General features: G+C 39.5%; 1 protein-coding gene across 2 annotated transcripts in view; it reads right to left on the bottom strand.

Moving 5' to 3' along the window:
- Positions 1–8339: 8339 nt before the first annotated feature.
- TEK (TEK receptor tyrosine kinase) overlaps positions 8340–23553 on the bottom strand; it is a 39040-nt gene continuing 23826 nt past the window's right edge. The window contains exons 8-23 of one of the 2 annotated variants that reach the window (XM_036403584.1): positions 22590–22744; positions 22192–22333; positions 21661–21822; positions 20735–20869; positions 19674–19967; positions 18125–18424; positions 17468–17625; positions 16011–16221; positions 14962–15072; positions 14426–14616; positions 13856–13969; positions 12893–12963; positions 12271–12311; positions 11090–11186; positions 10448–10547; positions 8340–10306 (exon numbers count right to left, since the gene is read on the bottom strand). In XM_036403584.1, the coding sequence (XP_036259477.1) occupies positions 10232–10306; positions 10448–10547; positions 11090–11186; positions 12271–12311; positions 12893–12963; positions 13856–13969; positions 14426–14616; positions 14962–15072; positions 16011–16221; positions 17468–17625; positions 18125–18424; positions 19674–19967; positions 20735–20869; positions 21661–21822; positions 22192–22333; positions 22590–22744 (2357 nt within the window). In that variant the 3' untranslated portion in view covers positions 8340–10231. The remainder of the gene's footprint in view (positions 10307–10447; positions 10548–11089; positions 11187–12270; positions 12312–12892; positions 12964–13855; positions 13970–14425; positions 14617–14961; positions 15073–16010; positions 16222–17467; positions 17626–18124; positions 18425–19673; positions 19968–20734; positions 20870–21660; positions 21823–22191; positions 22334–22589; positions 22745–23553) is intronic. The other variant, XM_036403585.1, reaches the window with a different exon arrangement.

The raw sequence follows: 23553 nt of genomic DNA, 5'->3' as shown, positions 1-23553 counted from the left end.
AGGCTCATTATTTGATCCAGCCCAGTCATGAGACGTATTCAGAGGGATGAAATAAACTTCCCTGAGAGGGACCAATCTGATTTTTATTTACGCCTCAACGCATGGTATACATGAGGCAAACGATTCCTATAAGGGCTGTACACGTGGTGACAGCCCTGTCCCCGGAGAGGCTTCACCTGGCAGCCGATCAGGACAGAAAAAACTTCCACGATCGGGCTGCAAGAGAACCCGCCATAGGCTGGGGGTGGTAGATGCCCGGGTGCCCGCAAAGAAAGCCTCCCAAAAACGCCCGTGAAGTCGGGCTGTGGCAGAAACCTTAGCACATTAAAGCAAACAGCTGCGACGCCACGCCAGCCATTTTTGCTTCCCGTTTCTTGGAGGGATCAGCGGCTCATTGCGAGGGTCATCTTGGCCCTTCTCCCCCCGCCTCCCTTTTCCCCCTCGTACCTGCTTTGCCCTGCTTCACCTTTTCCACGAACCAGCTCAGCACAAGGACCTCGTGCTCCACTGCTTCCCCAGCGGAGCGGGCGCGACTGCGGCCTGCACCCAGCCCAGCCCAGCCCAGCCCGCCGCTGGTTCCCGCGCTGCCCGCCGCACGGCCTGCCGCAGCGCTGGCCCACAGCGACCTGCCTGTGGCCGCCAAGGCCACCACAGCCGCAGCTCCGCCACCGCCGCCACCTGCTCTTATGGTGCCCCTACCGCCCCGAGAACCCGCAGTTCTCTCTAGGAGCGCACCCATAGCCACGGCAGCCCGTCCGTCGCCAGTGGAAGAGACACACAGACCGCTGCTGCTTGGAAATCGTGCCCCGCCCGCCACAGACAGCGCGGTTGGCAGCAGGCGTGCTCCGTCTGCCGTGCCGACGCTGACAGAGCGTTCTTATGGTAACGCTGTCCCTCTCTTCTGTTTCTTTCTCTATCTCTCTCTTTTTCCCTCTGCTCCTTTTTCCATCCTCTTTTTAGTAGAAACACTTACCTTTTTGCATCAATAAACGGTTCTCAAGATATAATATTGCTGCATTTGCGTTTTATTTTCATCTGAGAAATCTGCCAAAAAGAATCCTCCCCGACTTCCCCTTTTGTAGTGGAACGGGACATTCTCCTTTTCTCGAAGAGGGCGATGTACAAAGCAGAGAAACCCACAGTACGAGTGAGTGAATGAGAAACGTCTTTGTTTGAACCAATAAAAGACAACAAACAGAGATAGGGTATTTTACTTTTCCTAGTGAAAGGTCTGGAAACTGTTACTGGTTAAATATTTTCAAGTCCAAACACTGAAACAGTATCTTCATTTCTTTTTACTCTTCTACTTCTTATGTGAAAGTAAAAATATCAGCTGTTGCCCATGTACTTTTATATTTAAATAAAGGAAAACAAGACTGTCTCTTCTGTACAGACTTTAAGCTCTTCAGGTTGTGGTTTTGTTTTTTTTTTTGCTTGGTTGGGTGGATGGGTCGTTGGTTGGGTTGCTTGGTGTTTGGTTTGGTTTTCTTTTGTTTTTTTTAAGTATCTCTGCTACTCTGCCTTAGGCTTTTTGTCCTAAGTCTAGGAGGAAGGGAAAAAAATAGATCAGGAAATGTCCAAATCCTTTTGTCTTGTTCTCTCTGTAGGCTAAAGTTACTAAGCCTTTTTCTTGGATGTCAAACCCAAGTGCATAAAAGTGAATTGCTAAAATTCTGTTCAGAGTAAAGCTGTGGCAAGGAATCATCATGTTAGAAATGGCATTGGAACTCCATTCTTTAAGGAATACACTACATATATTTTTAGTTATGAGATGGAAAAATCTGTGTTTTCTTTCCAAGTGGAATGCAACATTTTGCTAGCTTTAACTAAAAAACTAAAACCATTTGCTAGCTTTAACTAAAAAACTAATTCTGTAATTGATGGACAGAAAGCAATTCATGAGGAGAAATTCATTAGTTTCTAGACTAGTATGAAGTGCCTCATATTTTATTCTGTTCTGGGGTTTAATTCTTTCTTTGCTTTTTGAGGGTGTTGTTAGGGATTTTGTGTGTGTTTTTGTGGGCATTTTTTGTTAGTAACAGCCTCCTCTGGTACTTGTTTCGGAAAAACCAAGAAAAGAAATAATAGAAAATGACGTAATAGAAAATCTACGGGCAGGAGGTATTGGCTCTGGTACACTCAACTGGTTCCCTCCTGGAGCACTTAATGAGGGCAAAGAGGGGAGGAGATAATCCTAAGTAGAATACATGTTTATGTGTGGAACATAAAGCATTTTCAAAGACCATGACAGGAAATTAGCAGGATAGATCTCATTAACTTTGCTCCTCTAGCAAAGCTTATTTATTAAGATGTCAGGAAGTATAATTATTTGTTGAAAAATTAAAAAGGAAGACCATCTGTGATTTGTGGTAAAAGGAGAAAAGTAAATAATAAGAGAATTAGATTCTTGTAGATCAATTGCAAAACAGCTAAGAATAGTAGCCTGAAATTAAACCTTTTATAGATTATCTGTACAATTCAGGTGTGCAGATATATATCTTAACTTTCACTATATGGAAGCAAAAATATGCCCACAACCAATAATCTGGATAACTTCAGTGACATGTTGTGGGGGCTCTTTTCCACAGCTTGCATTTACCATGTGTCTAGTTTTGCTAACCTCTCAGCTCAAAATCACATTTTCTCATGTCTTGCACTACAAACACCCTGGTAGCTCTTTGATATTGCTTTATACCCCTATTCATTCATTAGCCAATCAGTCATTCCTAGACTGCTTTGGATATGAACCCAAGTCTTTAGTGTCACATACACTATGCCTAATCTTAGCCTGAATTCCTTGCACAGGTCTGTGCACTGCCTGGAATGATTGCAGAGGGGATGACTACATGCCAGTTGCCTCTGTGCCATTCCTCTCCTTTGGAGCAAGGGATTTAACACTTGAATTCAGTCTACCTCAGTCAGAGGTAGCAGCCTTCTGTTCCTCCAGAGAGACACACACTCACCTCCAATGATAATAAAGATGTTACATTTTTCACCAGAAAGAGTTCAAGTGCTCATGCCCGAGTGTAAAGTTTGGAAGAGTAGTGACTGCTACAACCAAAAGTGAATACCTCTGGGAATGGAGATGGCCGTAGGATCATAGTCCATTTCACTGAGTCAGAAGCCATTTTATTGAATTTCCAAGGGCTGCAGACTGGATCCAAGTGTGCCACACCAGAAATGCTCCTCCTTCTCATCTTTGCATTATTCTGTCAACTTTTAAAGTCTTGCTTATGTGTATAAAGTGAGTCAACTCACTTTATACACATAAGTAATTCAGCTAATGAAAGTGATGATTTAATAAATATTTAAAAACTATAGCCCTCTATTGTCCTAATATAATTTCTCAGCTGCTGGATTTTATTAATATTTTGTTCTGCAACTCTCCTTTCTTTTTTTTTTTTTTTTTTAGTTTATATTTTAAAAATCTGACTTGTCTTTCTGTAGTCAGCAGAGGGAGCCATATCATTTACTTATGTGAGACCTTGTAGCTTCAGATCTGAATTTGCTCTTTTTTCACTTCAGCTAAACTAGAAACATTCTCCAGCCTTAGAATTTCTTTCAAGTGTACTGGTACAGGGGTGGTAACAGTTTGGCAGTTTGGCAGACTGTTACAGACTACAAATAGGATATATTTCCCAGGTATTTAATTTAATGTTAATCATAACAAAAATTACTTAACGTCTACACTGTGCATTATCTTAAAAAAAATTTTAAGGTTAGAAATAATTACATCTTTAAACAAAAAACATTGTAATTACTAAGATGTTTGAAAGAATTGTAGCTTAGTCAAGCAAAAAAAAAAAAGTGAGGATGGAAAATCCACATAAATGAGGCTCATCTGGAATTTGGATGCTACTGAAACACATAGTTGCAGGTGACTGCAATCTGCCCAGCTGTGCTTTTTCATCTTATTATATTTGCACATACAATTGAGTCAGCAATGAACATGAAGTTCCAAATATCTCTGTTTCTTTATCCAAGGAACCAGCTGATGGGTTTCACTTTTTTCATCTTGTGAGGAATGAAATCCTGGAGATGAGAGCTCTTTTTCAGAGTAGTAATTGGTAATTGATGATAATGAAGTTGATAAGGTCTTAATTTGAAGTGTTGGTCTGTTGTTAAACATTGAATGTTAGAGTTCTAGGACTTGCCTTTAATTGCCGCTGTTAGATGTTACTATTTTACCCTGTATTTGTATCTCTCCCCATCATACTCTCTATTTCTACCCTTTTCCGTCTCACCCCGGATTTGTATCCATCATTCCCTTCGGGAACCACTTCCCCTGCTCCCCTGCTCTCAGAAGGACTTGCACTCGGACTGAATTCAAATGAGAGGCTGTTGGTACTATATGAACCCTCTCAAAACAACAAACCAGCACATAAACTTTGACTTTAACCCACCAGAACCACACTAAGTCACCCATTCTTGACCAAAGCCAGATTCCGTCCTGTCACCATAATTTGGATAGGACCCAGCTTGGAGGATACCCCTGGGCTACGAGCCAATATGGTTTTCCTAAGGACTCCCGTGAGGACGGAGGCCCTGGCTCTGCCGAGAGACGAAGCTGCACTCCTCCTCCTCAGCGGGGTCCAGTGGGAGCAGCGGCGGTGTGCGCGACCCCTCGGGTTCCCCACCCAGAGCTGTCTTTAATAAAGGCCTTTTAAAGGAGATGGTCTCCTGGCCCTATTTATTACAATCTGGTTATGATTTTTATGAGGAATATATAAGGATATGAGGAAGATATTTTTGTTAAGCTCTGTGCCAGAAAATGGACACTATACTTCAGGGGCCAGTGAGCACTGCAGAGATGCATTTTTAATATCAATTCTTGGAAATAGGATAGTAAAGCAAACTCAGGGTTTAAAATAGCCGTAAAGCTGGTGTCAATCCTCAAAGAAGAAAAATGTGCTTTTGATGGTGTAGCTCCTACTAAATAGGTCAGTCAATAAAATCAGAAAAGATCCTTTGGATGTTGAATAGCCGTGGCTGCATTGGAGTCAGTTTTTGGTGTAGAAAAATCTCCTCTAGGCCTCTGCAAGGGAAGAAACTGACTGCAGACTGGAGCTTAAAATACGTGGTCTAGGTGAGCATATATGGATATGAAAAAAACAGATAGAATTTCAAGTTTGCTTTTTCTCTAGTCATTGAGTCTCAAAGCTAGGGAAGAAATAGAAAAGATGCAGAAGCAACTGTTCCTTGTGTTCCACAACTTTCTGAACTGCTGTTTGTACATGGACAAGGGCAGGTGAGGGTATGCCAAGGATCTTTTGGAGGCAAAATGCAAAGTGGCTGCAAATAAAAAAACTGCCCATCCACTAAACTCCAAAGCATCAGATGGCACCCACTCATATTAACCTCTGATCTCATAGCTTTTCAAACAAAAATAAAGTAGACTATTACAATGGTTTGGGTTGGAAGATACTTTAAAGGTCACAAACTCCAACCATCCCTGCAGTGATCAGGGACTTCTTCAAGTAGATCAGGTTGCTCAGAGATCCAGCCAACCTGACCTTGAATGTTTCTGGGGCTATGGACTGTGTGTGTGCACCTCAGCATGAGCTACAGCACATCTTCCTCCACACTTTGGTGTCGGGGAGACATTTTAGGCTCCCTACAGAAGCCATTGTTCTGTGCTTGGAGGCAGCCAGGGAGCATTTTGGGGCACTCCTTTTGCCTTTGAGGGCAGCTGGGTGTGGGTGGGCTTTGCCTGAGCTTCCATTTGCAGTAAAGGCAAAAGCAGGGATTGTTTCCTGAGCAGCAGAAGGCTAAGGAATGAGTCAGCATGTGTGTGCTGGTCTGGCCATATTTATCAGAATAGTTGGCTTCCTAGATTACCTTTAGACTGTATTTGTAGACAAAACACTTCAGAGAAATTGTTTGGCTGTGGGGCTGGTTTCATACTGGTGGTGTTTTCATGACTGGTATCACTTCTACTGTTCTTTCTACAGATCACATGGGTCCCCACCATGTAAATCTCCACTCGAGGTGCTTTTCAAATTAAAAGGAAGGAAACTGAAGGAAAGTCAAGCAATCAAGGAGGTGGAGCACATGACCAGGAGCACTTCAGGATTACTTTTTCCAATACGAGCTCAGAGCCAGACACAGAATAAAAATTCTAGAAACTCTCAAAAGGTAGAAAGATTCCCCTCCTTGTCACCCAGGGAACAGTGCCCTATGTTCACTTCTGAATTGTCCATTCTTTCTTAAAGATGGAAAGTCCCTCCTGTGACTGTTCTGGTGTGGCTTGGATTGGAAACAGTCTCCTTCCTTAATCAACTCCAACCTACACTGCTTTTGGAATGCAGCACACTGCTCCAGCTTTGCCCTGGCGAGGACTTCTGGATGAGGAAGAAAGTGCAATTGCATTTCCAGCCAAAAGGCAATGAGGAGCAGGGCAGCCAAAACATCCTCAGGTTTTCATCTGTGCACAGAGGCCTTGGTTCCTGCCCGGTGCAGATGGCACGTCTCCCCTCTGACTGCTCCCACTTCCCAGGTGGCCATGGCTAAGAGATACAAGGCTCTGCAAGTGGAACCAAAGAAGGTGGGCATGTCTGCTGCCAGTACAGGAGAGGGGAGAGCAAAGAGCCTGGGTGTTGCCTGGCCAAGGAGGGACAGCACCTGCTGGACCGGCTCTTTGTCATCAAATAAGGACTGGTGGGTGGCACCACTCTTGGGGGCCATCTGGGGCTCAGCAATCATGAAAAGCCTCTGTGCTTGGTTGGTTTTGTCCCTCTTTCTGTGCCTTCTGTTGTCCCAGTGCTCGGCGGCTGCTTCCCAGGGCTCTGTAGCTGGCACAGCTAACGTGCAGGAGAGCCTCATATGTCAACCTTTTCCATCTGGAAGGTCAGTCTGGAGAGTGAATTCTCCCCTCTGTTTGGTGGCAGAGGCCAGGGCCTGTCATCTGCAGTCCCAGGTGGCACTGAGGGCTGCCCGGTGTCTCAGGCTGGTGTGACCCTAGCACAAACAACAGGAGACAATGGCAGGTGCTTGTTTCCAAAGTCACGTTCTGGAGGGGCAATGTCCCCTGTGTGTCCTTTGTCCAGCCCAGCCCCAGACCTGGGGATCGGATGCAGGCACTGCTGCTGCTGCAGTCAGCAAGGATTTGGTGGTTGGTTTCCATCCTAGCAGAACTGGTCACTTATGAAGCCGGGTGCTGATGGTGCCCTGCAGATCTCTGGGCTGCACGGCTGTGAGGGGACTGTCCCTCCTTGTTACTGCCCACCAGGGAAAGTTATGCCAGTCAAGTGTGCATCAACACAGCAAATAGGGAATACACAAGTCTCCTCCATCTGTGTGAGCTGAGAGTGGTGACCTTTGAGATTAAGTGGCACAAAGTCAAATTGCTTTAGGTCCCTCTCTCTATTGTGTTAGGTAGTGCTGCTAAATTGGCCTTCTTTACAGCAGCAGGGGAAAAAGCCTCTCAGCTCAGCAGGTTTGATAATTTGCCATTTATCCTGAGGAATTTCTTTTTATAAAGGACAGAAAAACTTTTTAAAAAGTGACACAACAGGGAATGATGGTTCCAAATATTGGAACAGCTGTGGTTTCTGTTTCCCTAAGCCCTCCTTCCTGTAGCCTAACTAGCTTCTGCCTCACATCTCCCATTTCTGATGGGGCTTGTCCATTTTTAATGAGTGGTTTCCAGGCACCACCATTTACTAAGTTCCACATTCTGTTTAAACTGTTTTGTCTTGCTTTCTTTACATCCATTACAGCCAGTTCTCTACAGATATGTCCAGGGAAGAAATGTAGAAAATTGTTACATGCAACAATATAAAAGAATATAAGAAGAATATTTAAAAGGAGACCTAATTGTCCTTCAGGACAATTTACAGTGAGACTTAAGCACTTAAAATGGAGGCAGTATTAAAGCTATTGAGTTGATGAATGACACTCTGATGCTTTAGTTATGTGATATAATGTTCCCAGTAAAAATTTGCCACAGATGGAGATGTTCACATCAAGTAACAAAATAGTCATTTGTGTCTGCTTGTTAGAAATGTGTGAGAGTATGAGACAAGAACCTCTTTGTACCTCTGACAAATTCTGTACAGAAATTTAAGCAGTTCCAGCAGATGGTTTTAGCCACATTTGCCTGGAAGTCCAGAAAACACCCTTGGAGGTATAGTCTTAGTCACCTCACTGATTGGTAAGAATGTACTTCAACTCCAAATTGCAATGCCCGTGCTACAAAAACCACTGGCTAAGTAGTCTCTTTTGAAAAATGTGGTGGAATTTGTTTCTTTTTTTTTTTTTTTTTTTTTTTTGGAGCTGTGCTTTGGTCTAGTGAATCTGTTTGCTCTGTGTAAACTTGAAAGAAGAGATCAGACCCTGGGTTCTAAGGCAGAGTTGGTTTATTTCAGTTTGAGCTGGGTGCCACCAGAGAGGGACCCTGACCAAAGAAATCCCTGGGCCTTTATACCCTTACAGTCTGTGCACCCGACCTTCACGCACTTGTCACATGCCCTTCATGAGCCTCTTAGTCCTATGGTGATTTATGGTCTGGGGTCTTCTAACCCCTCATTGGATTCTCCATGAGGTTCGTGTGCCATTAACTGCTCTTGTATTCCAGCTTGGGGCAGTCTTGGGACCCTCCAGGGTCTCAGCCCTTACCTGAAGATAACCAGTCTTTCTCTGTTTTCTCCCCTGCTTAGCCATTATGATAAGAGTTCATTTAAAGTTCACCTACATTAAGTTTTGAGCAGGGCCCTCTCATTCTAAGGTGAAAGCAAGTTACAATTAAACTTAAACCTACACAGATAATTTTTAATATTCTATAAGTAAACTTATTTTAATCCCCAACAATAAACTCCTAGTTTACATCTAGCACCTGGTTTACAGTGCAAGTTCTGCCTATCTCAAGGCCACACAAGTCATCTCAGCACCCTTGTTTTTTGGCTTATTCCCTTTTAATAGGGAATATTATATTTGAGTCAGTCTGGTGTGTCATTAATGTTTCTCTATACTCTGCTGTGATACCCCCACCTTGTAATCAATCACATACTCATCCACAAAGAATCAGAAGGAGAAATCTTGCACTCTCTCAAGCATCTTTCTCCAAGTCTGAGGGGATGACCTGTTGCACCCAACTGGGACATCGTTGTGGTCTGATGGACAGTTGTGAGCTGGTAAGTCAAGGGCAAGAGGGGGCCATATGTGCAAAACATGAAGTTGGCTACTATGTGAAATTTGGATAGGGTAAATCCACCAAAACCCTTGTACTTGGCTTGACACCAGAAGTTCAAACCAATCCTTCCATTATTTGTCTTACCTAAGGATTGGGACCTTTCTGGCAGGACAAATACCACTGTTTTGAAGCATTTGAGTATGATATTTTGTAAGAGGCCATACCACACTACAGACAGAATGAAAGGGTAAAATAAACAAAAGTAAGTAAGCCCTGCTTGTATATAACAGGTAGTAATTTATAATTATGCACTGAAATTATTAAATGAAATACAAATTGAGTAAGTCTCATATATCCAGGAGAGTTGCAAAAATGTGTTTTACGATATGTTGTATGCTCCTCAACACTATGCTTCATGAATATTGCTGTATGGCTGCCTCTGATAACATTAAACACTTCAAAATATATGTATACTTTGCATATGGGCAAAACCTGATAGTCATGCTAGGCAATGAAATAACAATAGCATGCATTTTATCTTACTGGTGTCAACAGAGCTTTTGACTAGATTACTTCTACTAGCTGACTTTTGCATTCAAACAGGAGTCTGTCTTAATTATCCTTGTTGAGCACACTGGATTACAACTTCCATTGTTGCACTGCAACTGCCCAGCATTTTTGTTTCAAACACAATGAAATGTATATGGAATACTGCAATAAGTTACCACTTTGCTATGAATAGCTCTTGGAAAATATAAAAAACCCTCTAAGATGTCAATACCTAACGCATTACAATATGTATGTAGACATTATATCTACATATATCTAGGAAAAAAGAAAACCCCGTGAATGAAACAACAGATTTCATTACTTTAGTTTATACCTGCTTTGGACAATATATACACTTCTACAGCCTATGAAGGCAGAGATGTATATCACTGTGTGATATACACACGCATAACTGTGGTAAAACAGTATTGCTGTATTATATATAGTTAGAGCTATACACAGTTCTACACAGCACATCACATTTTGGGCTCCAGCAGATTGAATTTTGGTTTTCTGTAATACATCGTTGATGAATGAAGATTTTTTTCTGTCTTAAGCAGCTTCTTCAGCGGAGCAATCAATGCCTGCATAAGTAAATTTCTCATAGAGCGTAGTATTCACATAGGTCTGGAAAGGAAATAAGCAGAGAAGATGTGATGCAAGGTGCATTACCTCAAGAACCCTAAATAAGATTGAAATTATGCATGGCCTAATTATTTATATCATTGTAAGTATATATATTTACATAAAATAGAGTTTTATTCTTACCTTCCTGTCTTCTAACATCCTGTTCAGCGACACCAGTATCTGAGCAAATGATGGTCTTTCATATGGTTTTTCTTTCCAGCACTGTCTCATTAGGTCATACCTTCAAAAATCCAACACCAGCATTTGATAGTTTAGATACATAGGTAAAAGTTACAAATATTTGATAATTGAAAGATTGTGCACATTCCACTTTTCACAGGGAAATGGATTTCTACGTAGCTGAAGTTACATTTTCCATAGTTTGTTGCTGTCGCAAAAGTTGGTTGGTGACAGCAACCAACTATGGAAAATGTAACTTTAGCTATGTAGAAATTTTTTACTCTGGAATAATCAAAAAGCTCTCTTTGAACTAAAACCCTGGTGTTTTTGTAAGGAACAGGATAACTGGCTGGAACAGAGAGCCTGAGAAAGTATTCATGGCAAATTAACATTGTATGTTGTATACAAAAGGACTTATGCACTTTTAAATTTTTTTAATCTAGTTTTTATGTTTTGTGCACTTTTTAAATTTTTAATGTAGTTTTCAAATTTTCCAGTAAAAAAAATTGTTTGCCAGTTTCTTGTAGAAATCTTCTATCTTCTATATCTAAGGTTGCAGTTATTCTATTTCTTTTTTGGTTTTTTTTCTGAGGCAATACTCACACTTCATCGTCACAGTTGAGAGGCTTTTCCAGTCGGTACCCTTGAGGGAGTTTTTCGTATAGTTCTGCACATGTCATTCCACAATATGGTGTTCCACCTAAAGTTTAACCATTGTCATGAATAGAAGCAGCTTTTAATTAAAAAAAAAGTTTAATTTCATAATAGAAATTGAAATTACTAACATAGTAACAGCTAAATTAATCCTAAATTAGGGGGCATTTGGCAGCTACATTTTTATTGTAATGCTTCCTTACTGCTTGATGGAGGAGAAAAGAAAAATTGTGTCAATTTTCTCATCTGTGTGGCTGGCCTAATTTTCTCTACAAGTCTGAGGGCCAGGATCTGATAATATTCAAAATATTTTTTCAATAGCATTGATGTCACTGGGCAAGTCATTCCTTCATTAGCATCATAATAAGATCTGGTAGGGGCTCATGGAGCTCTTACTGTCAGCTGGTTTTGCCCCTTTCAGTAGGTATTTGGTTGCTTAGACTTGATTTTCCACACTGCATCCATATCTAGTGCAAACGCATTTAGTAAGGAAAGCCAGGAACAAATCAGAAATTCTGAGTCCAGTTGGCAATGTGCACCTAGTCAGTAGCCTCTCCTGGCCAGCAGACCATGGGCACATCTCCAGGGCAAATCACAAGAGAGGTGTAACACAATGATTTTGAGTGGTGCAAGGCTGTATCACAATCATGATGGGTAGAGGTATTTGCAGAAATGAACTCTAAATTTTATTTGAAGGTTAATGTTCAAAATTTTTCTTCATGAATATTTGGAGTAGGAGGTGATTACTTCCCCACCCTGCAATATCATTAAAATATAAGTCTTGATTTGAAATGCAGGAAAGCTGAGGAAAAGTCACCCACCAAACTCAAAACATGTTGTACTAAGGCTATATATCATATGATATCCTGGAATTTATATTTAGGTATTATCTGGGTTTTACAGTGTAATGCAAACATGGTCATTATGATTCTTTCTTATTTAAAATGGTACCTGGACTGAAAACTTGACAATTGCATTTCCAAGCATACTGAACCTAAATAAAATGTAGCAGAATAAAACAGAAAGAAAATTGAAATCTTTTGTGAAGCAATATTTTTGAAAAGACTGAGTGAATAGAGCTGCCTTGGTGCAGATTGTTTATTTGTGCAGTACAAAATTCAGATACTTACCTAAACTAACAATTTCCCATAAGAGGACACCATATGACCATCTGCAACAGAGGGATATTATGAAGTGCAACAAGAATTAATATTTTAAAATGGTAGGTAGTTTTGCTAGTGTTCAGGGAACACAGGGAAGTGTGATGTTTTTCTGTATTTTTTATAAAGTTTTGTATAATGATGGGGCTTGTAGAATCAGAAAACAGGAAAATTAGCAAAATTAATTCACTCTGAGTCAACCAAAGACCTTTATCAGATTGTGAGCTTTCAGCAAATACTGAAATTACAGAATTTCTTTTCCAAATACAATTTCTAGTTTCCTAAATAAAATACAAATTTCTTCTGGATTTCCCAAATATTCATCAGGTCTCAAATTTTGAATAAGAAGTACAGCTAAAGTAGCAGGGCACATCCAAGTAGTTTGTGAACACAGAACTTGATCAGACTCTGAGGAAGAAATAAAAATAACTTTTTTGTTATGGGTTTTATTTTTTGCTTCCATTGCTTACTTATGGTGACATTACTACTGAGTATTTTGAGTTAAGAGTGGATGTCTCATGCTAGTTATCAAACTTCCCTTCATATGGAAAAATATATATATTTTTTTAATGCCACTTGAACACATACTTACACATCACTATTTGTGGTGTAAACACTGTAATTCAAAGATTCAATTGCCATCCATCGCACTGGAAGCCGTCCCTAGAAATTATTTAATGAAAGTTTATTTTCACTTGCTGGTATAGCAATATTGCAGTTTGTATGCCAACAATCATTCTGTGTTGCCTTAGTGAAAACTGACTTTATGCAAGTAAAATTTATCAAGTAAATAAACTTACTAAACTTGAGCAGTTTTACAGAAGAAATTCTGTATTGTGAGAGTGGTGAGACACTGGAACAGGTTTCCCAGAGAAGTTGTGGATGTGGGAGGGTTCAAGGCCAAGTTGGATGGGGCTCTGAGTAACCTAGTGTAGTGAAAGGTGGGGTTGGAACTAGATGGTGTTGAAGGTACCTTTCCAAACAAATCATTCCATGATCCTATGATTATATGATTTGCCTCCCAAAGGAACAGTTCACATGAAAGTTAATAAAAGAATTATCCAATCAGCATCAAGGTGAAATGTAAATAATACCTCAGATGATGCCTCTGACCATCGTGTTGCCTTGACAACACAGTGCTATTTCTGGTCTTTAGCTACATCGTGCTTATTACATATCTTCTTTCAGATCTTCCAAAGCACTAGTTCTGGACACATCCTGATGTACGTCTGGTTACCTCCTTGCTAATTTTGGCCTTGTTCAATAGAATTAGACCTGCTTGACTCATCTATTTTACTGTCATTCATATGCATATAAATAATTTTAAATTAAATGTTATATTATAGACCTGTTATAGGATTTATTTACAAGTAGATGTATTTATATGTATATTAATAAGCATTCATATTTTACATGGTAATTAATAAAACTTAAATAATTGGTTCTAATCGGTAATACCCATAAATTTGTGTTTTTCTTCATATGAAAACACAGATTAAAAAATAAGAAAGCAAAATTAAGAAAACAGACTGTGTCAATTTGTTTTGATCCTTACCATGGTCTTCTTAACATAAACTTCCTGACCTCTTGATAAGCCAAAGTCAGCTATTTTTGCAACATAATTTTCTCCAACCAAGATGTTTCTTGCTGCCAAATCTCGATGAATAAACTAAAATAATGATGATGATGATGATAATGATAACAATAATAGTAATAATAGTAGTAGTAGTAGTAATAATAATAATAATAATAATAATAACAATAATAATAACGTAATAAAATAAGGGAATCAGTATAATTGAGTTTTACATGTATTAATTTACTGCTATATTGAAAATTGCAACCCTTTGGAATAAGAACCTAAAACAAAGAAATTGGCTTAGTATGTCACTACCAAGAACATTTAAACTTTATCTGAAAATGAAAGCCATGTTGTTTTAAGGTTTAATGCCTCTTCCATGATTCCCCATGACATAGTATTTGATAAGTTTAAATAGAGACAACAAAATAAATCTCATTCAGTATGTGCTATAGAAGCTAAAATTAAAAATTAATGTAATTAAAGGGCATATTCCCTGGAAAAGTATTTTCCATGCTTTCAGTGGGTAGAGAGTTGAAGACTGACCTGTTTCTGGCTCAAGTAGTCCATCCCTCTGGCAACATCTGCTGCAAAATGCAGAAGCTGCTGAGAGGAAAGTGTAGATGCAGTACTGTTGGCAATAGCAAATGCTGGGTCTGTCTCTAGTACTCTGCTTTTCCGAAGGAAGTCCAGTAAATTTCCATGGGGAGCATATTCAATAGCAAGGTAAAGATATCCTAACAAAACATCAGATAGTGAGCATATCATAAAGTAAGAGATGGTCAGTAATAGTCTTGGGAAATTTACACTACCTTGAGTGAAAAAAGGAAATAAACACTGGAGTGAAATGTCAAACAGGCTAATTTCTAGGAGTAAAGGAGAATTTAGAGCAACATCAAACGATGTTGAACATCGTTTCTGGAGTATTAATGTGGGCTTGTAGATCTAAACACAAGTTTATCTGACCTTTTAACAAAAGTTACACAGAGGCCTGCTAGTGTTTCTCTGGACTGTGTGGGCTATATTGTGAGAGGGATTTTTTAAACTAATTTTTAAAGTACATGCATTCAATAGCATCTTACCCCTATGTTCACATGCTCCCAAAAGATTTATGATGTTGGGATGGTGACCAAGTTTACAAAGAACTTCAAGTTCTCCAGCAAAATCTCTGTGATCATCTTTTGAGGCATACTCTGAAAATCAAAAAAGCATGCATTTATGTTTTAGTTGTAACTGAGTTTATAACAATGCATTTTTTAATTATGAGGACTCCACGTTGCTTGGGTTAGTACTGCTTCAACTCCAGTAGAAAGAGTAAAACTGTAAAGTACATTAGTATTTAAAGAAAAAAATAGGATTTTTCAATCAGAGGAAAAAATTGTGAGAAACGATTGTCCGTAGAAGCTATCTGCAGAGAAAGGAAGTATCTTAACACACTCTATCACTCTCCTTCTTACCTGAGAGTGTAAAATGTTGTAGCAGATCTTATGAAAAGGAGCTGCTTAAAAATCCTTCCATATGTGTGCTGTTGATTATTTCTGCCGGTATGCAGACATTGGCTATTTTTAAATTAATCATCACACTTAAAAGTGTTTTTCAATTTGCCTAGATAATGACCTGGAGAATTACAATAAAACATGTACATTCTTGCAGTATTGTACATATTGTAGCTCTGTCTGGAATGTAGCTGTTATGCCCAGTGAAGAAAAAGAAACGTAATGATGCCCATGGTATGTGCATATATAGATGCGTAGGTGCAGTTGTCTCTGAACAGCTATAGTGAACATGATGAACTAAGGCTGTGCCCCAAGACATGCTCTCTGCTCCTATCTATCCAATGCATCTTGCCTTGCAGATGAGCTCACATGAAGCTCATACTGGTCTATGAATTGAAAAATACACGATAGTTAATCATATCAACCACGAGGAGAAATGGAAACCAACTTTATCCACCAGAAATACAGCCCTTGACAAATCTTGGCCTTGTGACACCTGATACAATTTAATTAGCAACTTTGAATATTTATTTTAGCTTTAAAAGAGGGCTACTAAGCATTTTGTATGACAGAGAAACATTTGAAATACACAATCAAGAAAACTCTTTAGTCACAGAATCCCTGGTCTTTACTACCTTTCATCCTTTTTATTGCAGCATCCATGCGTAAGCCATCTTTCTTAATGCGTGCTTTCAGGACTTGCCCAAAGTTACCTTCCCCAATCACATCTTGAAATTTTATGTCATTCCATTCAAGAACTGGATAAATAGTAGGATCTGGGCTGTTTTTGGCTTTCCTACTCAGAGTGAGAGTACCTGAGTTAAACTGCAGAGCTGGCTCTTCCCTCTGCAACGGAATTAAGAAAATGACATTCACTGTGATTTCTACTTCACTGAGCAATGCCCTGATTACATTTCCAAAATGACTATGCTCACTCATCTACACACACACACACACACACAGAGCTTGATCCATCTCTTACAAATACAGCAGACTGAGTACATTAGACAGTTACATCTACTTTACCTGCAACAAGCAGTTCTGCCCAGGTCCACAAAATTAATCAGGCTTCTAAATTGATCCTTTTAGATCTGGGCCTCCTGAACAGTTTATAATCATTTTGAAGATGAAGGACATGGGCAAAAATAATGCAATAAAACAGATCTCAAAACCAGTTATAAGTCTCAGGTTTAAGCTTTATCTCATATTAGGCTTAATTAAATCTTGTGCTGGTCAGGCTGAGCAGGAAAGGTGGTACAAGAAGAAGCAAGAAAATAAAAAGAGAGAGGAAATTATCTTCCTCTATGCTTAAGGAGACATCTCCACTTCAGTTACACATTCTCATGAAATACTGCTGTGGGAAAAGTTTTAAGACTAGGAGACAAAGCTATTCTGTGTGGCCTGCAGTCTGATCATAGAATTGGGTGAGGCCCTCACCCCTGTTTCTGAAAAAATCTATTTAGATATGAAGGAGCTCTTTGGGCCAGCTTCATTCTGCCCCACAGGTTCCCCTCTGGAGACAGAGAAAAGCAGCAGAAAGCAGAGTGATTTAGAGACTGCAGCAGGATACAAAGAAATATGTGTGTATAGAGAGATATCTCCATGTGATGTTAAAATCTTTAGCAATTTCCTCACAGCCAAAACTGTGATGTTGCCATTGATAGATCCCTGGTGTACTGTCCCCAGGTTGAAAATGGATGAGCATGTATCAGCAGCTGCTGATGCTCAAAAGCAACATTAAATATTTGGTAGTTTTCAAAATCAGGCATGATTTCATAGAGGCAGAACAGGCTCCTCTATTCTGTCTGGCTTGGTACTTGTCATACACAAGTGTGACAAGGCAGAAGAGGGAGCACAGCAAATGGTCTGCAAACATTTTTTCAAGTCAAGTTTTCTACCTCCTAGCCTGTAACTGTGCCCTACTAGCTTTAGCTTTGGGGTCACTAGTAGAGAAGCTTTACAACAGTACTAATGGCACACATAAAGAGAAGACAGTGTTTGGGAAAGCCAGGAAAAAGAAATTGGAAGAAAACACACGAAAAGATGAGCTAAAGCTAATAACCAAACTGACACAGGAAAGCTGGAAACCCACCACTACATTTTGGAAAGCCTGAGCCATTCGACGCTGGAAGTTGGCTCGCTTTAACTGCAGCATGATGAGAAAGGCCAGGAGAATTGTTACACAGGTCATCCCTGCAGATCCAAGGATAGCAATAAGCAGCATTTTGCCTCCTTTTGATTCATATGGAACTGTTGAGGAAGGACAAAAAAATACATCATCATTTTCAGCTTATTCTGAATTTAGCAATACATTAGCGATGTGTAATTGAATACTCCTCTCTTGTAAACTGTTTAAAGAGCTAAGGATACATCCTGTTGTTTTCCAAAAATGTCAGAAACACTGAATGCTCTGAATTTCAGGTGTATGAGCACCTAAATATTCTATTTAATTCAGTCAGAGCAGAGATGAGGCCACATTCAGTGATCTAATGATCTTGCTGTGTGCAGCTCTTCAGTTTTTGAGTCATTGGGTCCTTTTTAGTGGATATAGAGAAACAGTGCATGTTGTCACTTCATCAATACCCTGCAGTGAAATAAGAATTAAATTTTGGTGGTGCTGTGTTGTGTGTAAGAATTAATAGCAAAAGAAAACTCAGATTAAAACATTAGTATTATGATAATGTCTTAGCTAACTAGTTTATACAACCAGTCCTGGTTTGTGCAAATCCAGTGTGGTGGATTAACTAACCTTTTGTTTCCGGAAGGGTCTTCAGTTCAAATGATGTGTTCGGGTTGCTCAAGCCAATGTTGTTCTGAGCATTAATCTGAACCTGGTACACAGTGTCTGGCTCGAGGCCCTTGAGCTGATATTGAGTAATGCTGGTGTTCTTTATGATAATATCAATGTGGTTGTACTCAGCCTTGCCATAAATTTTGTAGCTGATGATGATGGAGGAGATGGAATGACCCTCAGCAGCTGTCCAAGAGATGACTGAGGATGTGTCTGTGGTGTTAGAAAACCTGATGTTGTTCGGTGCAGGAGGGATTCCTGAGAACAAACAAAACACACAAGGCATTGGCGTGTACATCCACCAATTTCTCCTTTCCACAGAGAACAAAACATTTTCCTCAGTGCTTTTGCTGTTCAAAACACAATTTGTTGATGAGTTATGGTAACTGAATGCAACGATTCTATGGTCTTGATGTGCTGTCATCCTTGTAGCAGTATTCCATACTTCCAGCAGAGGTTGGAGTGGCATTCAACATACTCTCTTGGATGAAGATACACATCCTGTATGCAAGCACACCATGTTTCCTTTCAGATTAATGCAAAAAGGATTAATATCCTTCTACACTGTATCATCATTCCCTTGTAATTTCCATGTCCTGTACTTTCACTGCTTCAGAGCGCAATTACCTGTTAGGCTGTTGAAAGAAAGGAAATTGATACCAACACTTCCAAAAATCTAATCAGAAAACTGCCAGCAGGGGTGAGTGCTACACTTGCAGATGCAGCCATTAATATTAAGCTAAGTACCTTCTCCTGGAAAACAGTACCCTTATGTGTTTCTTAGTGCAGTTTGGTGTCAGAGCTCAGGAAAATGGAGAGTCCCATGACAGCCATTGATACTTCCACTAACACATGTAGGATTTCAGTGAGGGCCTCCTTACATTACGTATAAGGAGGAAGAAGCCCACCTTTCCAGTGTGTGGTAAGGGCAGTGTCACCCCTCAGCCATTCAGATGGACAGCTGTTCAGATGGTACTTCATTCAGATAGGGCGTTTGTTGTGGTGTTGTGAAAGCACAGTATTCACACTCAGGGAGTTCAAGGGCGGTCTTCAGTGTAGCACACTTAACTACTCTTTGCTCACAGGGGTTTTACCTTGCATTGTATCTTCTCTTCTTTAAGTGCTGACTATTTCTGTTTTGTCATAGCCGAATTGAGTAACAAAAGAGCTTGGAGTAGTGAACTCTGATGGCTCATCATTCTGAGGAGGAAAAAATGCTACTTGTGTCAGAAGCATGACTTGCACTGAAATGAAGATGTGAATTCTCAAGCTTGTTTTTCTCCATTTAAAAGAAACCCACATTAATAGTTCCTCACAATTTCCAGCAGAAGAATTCTTTTGGATGCTGAGCTTTCCAAATTATAGCAATAACAACCATAAGCGATCATCAGGAACTAAGCTTTACCAAAATAAAAGATTACATTTAATGTAGTCATCAAGTGACAATTAGTCTGATCACTGGGGGTAACATGAAGAATTAAACAGAAGGATGTGAATCAGCACTTACTGTCACTGAAAGTCCATGCATACAGATAGTTGCTCCATTCTCCTTGGGACCTGGTGTTCACCCGTACCCTGCACATGTATTGCTGTCTAGGCTCAAGATCTTTAATGATCAAGGTGGACATATTTCCTGGCACTTGAGTAATAACACTGCTCTCGTCACCGTTGTCATTCACGCTCTTCCTTTCCACTTCAACACGAATATCATCCTCTGTCCTCAGTGTTAAGGGATGCCATGATAAATTCAGTGATGTCATACTTTTTGGAAAGAGAGTGATACCTTCTGGTGGAGGAAGACCTTGGAAAAGCCACAGTGAAACAGGGAACAACATTTCATGTCTGGTATCTAAGCTAAAATAGGGGTACAGTTATTCCCAACCACTTGCCCCAGTTTGGGGTGACATAGGATAATTCTCTCAGCCATCCCACATAATTTGGCTGAAGTTACATCTAAGAGGTGTTGATAGTCCCACAGTATCTTAGCAACAGATGATGTGTCAATAAAATGGCATCTTCAATGAGCTGGTGTTGCAGATGCACTTTTTAGATGTGAGAAGCCAACAGTTGTTGTCTTGCTAGATAGGTCCTGGTGCAATCCTCATTTATTCTGTATGTCTTTATTCAGTTTGTTTAGTTTGGGATCTGTCCTAAATGAACTAAAAACTTTCCAGCTTGTTAAAACATCTTCAGTTTTAAAGTAAATTGATCTAACACTAGGAGGAAGGACTACAAAAAAGTGATTCTTATATCCAACTCTGTTGCATAGCCAGCCAAAATATATAATTTTTCCTTTCCTAGATCCCTCATCTCTAAATCAGGGACAATAATAGCTCTGCTTTTTTCTGGTTTTCTTCACCTCTGTTTTTTGATTTGTTTTTTTCTTTTCCTTCCTTTTTTTTTTTTTTAATATCCCTTTTGCCTGAGATTCTTTTGAAAGAGTCTACAAAGTTTTCAAGTCCAACTTTCTTTGCTCAAGTAAAAGTGTTATAACAGAGATCAGGGAACAGACAGCAGAGGAAAAGAGCTGAAATACCCCATTTGTGAGAAACCACAGTGATCCCTTACCAAGTGCAGCTGTTGTGAAGCTGGCCTGCGGTCCAGGATGGCCTTCTCCACCTTCCCCTTGCCGACTCAGCTGAACACAGAACTGATACTCCGTTTTGGGTTCCAAATTGTCCAGTCTTTTAGTTGTGCCTTTTACTGACAATAAAAGTCAAAAGTAAGTAAAGCCATGGCCCATGTTGAAATATGTTATGGAAGAAAATGTTTGGAAAATACAAGGTAAGATACACAGACTCCTTTTTTTGTTATTGTTCTTGATTCAGTAGGATAAACTAATTAGAAGTATAATATAACTTTTTAATTTGAGCTCCAACCCGTCCAAAGGTTGCTTCACCTGCCATTCTTTCAGGACAAAACAATACTGGTTGCTTAGTCAATGTCCTTTCTGTACACAGATCTTGGGTTATACTGATTTAGTAACAATAATTGTTAAAGGTCCTGGAATGTTTCCTGTAGTATTTTAGGCTGTGCATAAAATTTGAAAGCATAGCTGGAGGAGGTCATCCAACTCATAAGCAGGTTTCATTTTGCCTATACCATTACTGATAAATATTTTGGTAAGTTATTTGTCTCACTAGGGCTACAATGAACACAATGCAAGATGGTAGATGCCCCAGCATACTGCCCACTGCTTTTGAAAATCTTCCATTTACATGGAAGTTTAAAACAGCTGGGCCCAATACTGAGTGCACTTAATCCTAATGAAGGAGGGGAAAACCTTTTGTTCCTGAAGTGAATATACACTTTCAACAACCGTTGGTGTAACACGTCCACGTGAACATCATGTGTAGTGATAAACAGTCACACATCCAGTCACAAAATTTCTATACATTGTCGAGTCTTTTGAGGCTAATCAAGAACAGAAACACATGATGTTTCAGTTGGTAGGTAAAGTTTGTCTTTAAGGGAATTAAAGAATATCCTCTTACCTTCCACAGACATCCAGGACTGATAACGTTTTGCTGGCTTGTACAGAAGTTTTGTTGACACAACAGGTCCATCTCCATTGTGTAACTCAGCATTTATATCAATTATGAGAAAATTATGTCCTCTGTCTGTCAGCCTCGGGGCATATTGTGGCACAGGAGGAACTGAACAAGAATGCATGTATTAAACTAACGTTTTATCTCCCTATATCAGTAAGACTCTTGTTATTCCTAGATCTGTAGGAAAATGAAAGATGCTCTTCAAAACTCGCATAAAATAGATGGGTTTTTATGCGCTAAAGCTGACAGTTATGATATTTAAAAAAAACTTGGGTGTACTTCTAAATCTTATCATCACACATATTCTTTCAATATACATAATTAGTATGTTACTTATAATGGATTTCTGTTCATATTCTAACTGTAAATATTTATTCAGGCATTTTCCAGCAGTGCAGAGAAAGCTCAGACATGCTAAAGTATAAAGCTGTCCTTAAAATTAGAGAGACAAGGACACTTGAAGAAAGCCTTTACCTTTGACTGTAACTTGAAATGGTTTCTCTGCCATTCCTGCTACTGTCTGCACACTGCAAACCCAAGTTCCTGTATCACCAGGCAGGACTCGATTAATTCTAAACATGGCTTCAGAACGATTACTGGTAGAAATTTCATCAGGCTGAAATGAAAAAAAGATGTACAACCTGAAAAATTTGGGCATTTTCAAGTATTCCAATGATGCTTTGAGTTTAGTGATATCTATAAAAAGCATCTATAATGGTCAACTTCATATTTTCATATGTGCTGAGACGTTCATGGGGTACTCCAAAATTCCAAAATTTCATATTATGCTTGAAAACCATAGTATGCATTAACTACAGATAAAGTCAATATAAACATTAGAAATAGCAGAAAGCAATTGATCAGGAGCCTACCCTCAGAACAGTTCCATCTTGCTTCAAGAGTTTGAATTCTTCAGATTTAGGAAGCGGCATCCCTGTTGCTATACAAAATGGTTTGAACTCGACGCCAGAATTGAGTTCCACAGGATCTAGTAAGTTCACTATCTGAGGTGAAAGATCTGCTGAACCTACAGAAGATATATAGTATAATGTCACCCTTCTAACAGACATTTTAAAAGACAGGTTTAGGTGCGCAGTAGTGTAGGTGTCTGGTTCTGCCTTCCCTCATGTGGGCATATGCAAGAATCATGCTTCTCAAAGACAACGTTTTTACATCTCTTTATATATAATGTGAGAAGGAACAAGCCCTGTGTTCACTCGTCTTTCTTTTTCTGATCCCTCTCCTCTCCTTGTTGTTGACATTTTAAGCACAAACAGTCTAGCCATGGCAAAATCATGCACACATTTTGTTCTGAATGTACAGTACCTCCTTGCTCTCTATTTTGACTGTTTGTAAGACCAGACAGATCATAACAGTATAATTTGGCTGGTTGGATCAGAGCCTTATTTCTCTATTTGGTTTTGTTCTTGAAAAGTTTCACAAACCAGCAGTGAATTTGTCACTTTATTTATCTAGCTAAAATAATAAATGCTGAGTGCATCTTATAGAATACTTTGTCTGAATCCAATGAGACAAGATGTGTTCAGCTTTGTAAACTTAACTTTCTCACAGAGAGACAGAGAAGTTTTAAACTTTGGTGTTTTCTTAGCGTCTCAGTCACCACTTTCAGGTCATGAAGCTTGTGGTATAGGCATGTATGCAGCCAACCAAAAGGTAGGTAATGATAAAATACCATGAGTTTATACAAAAAGCTGGATGTGCAGCTTCTGTCAAGGATTAATATTAAGATCAATTAAGTCCTATGGAGTAAAGCTTGAAAATCTAATGATATCATCCTGATAAATGCAACATATCGGTCAGAGGCTAAAAATACTG

This window comes from Molothrus ater, chromosome Z (genome assembly GCF_012460135.2).
Source record: "Molothrus ater isolate BHLD 08-10-18 breed brown headed cowbird chromosome Z, BPBGC_Mater_1.1, whole genome shotgun sequence".
NCBI classification, from domain to species: Eukaryota; Metazoa; Chordata; class Aves; order Passeriformes; family Icteridae; genus Molothrus; species Molothrus ater.
The sequence above is the reverse complement of the archived record's forward strand: the minus strand, read 5'-3'. Positions and strand labels throughout refer to the sequence as shown.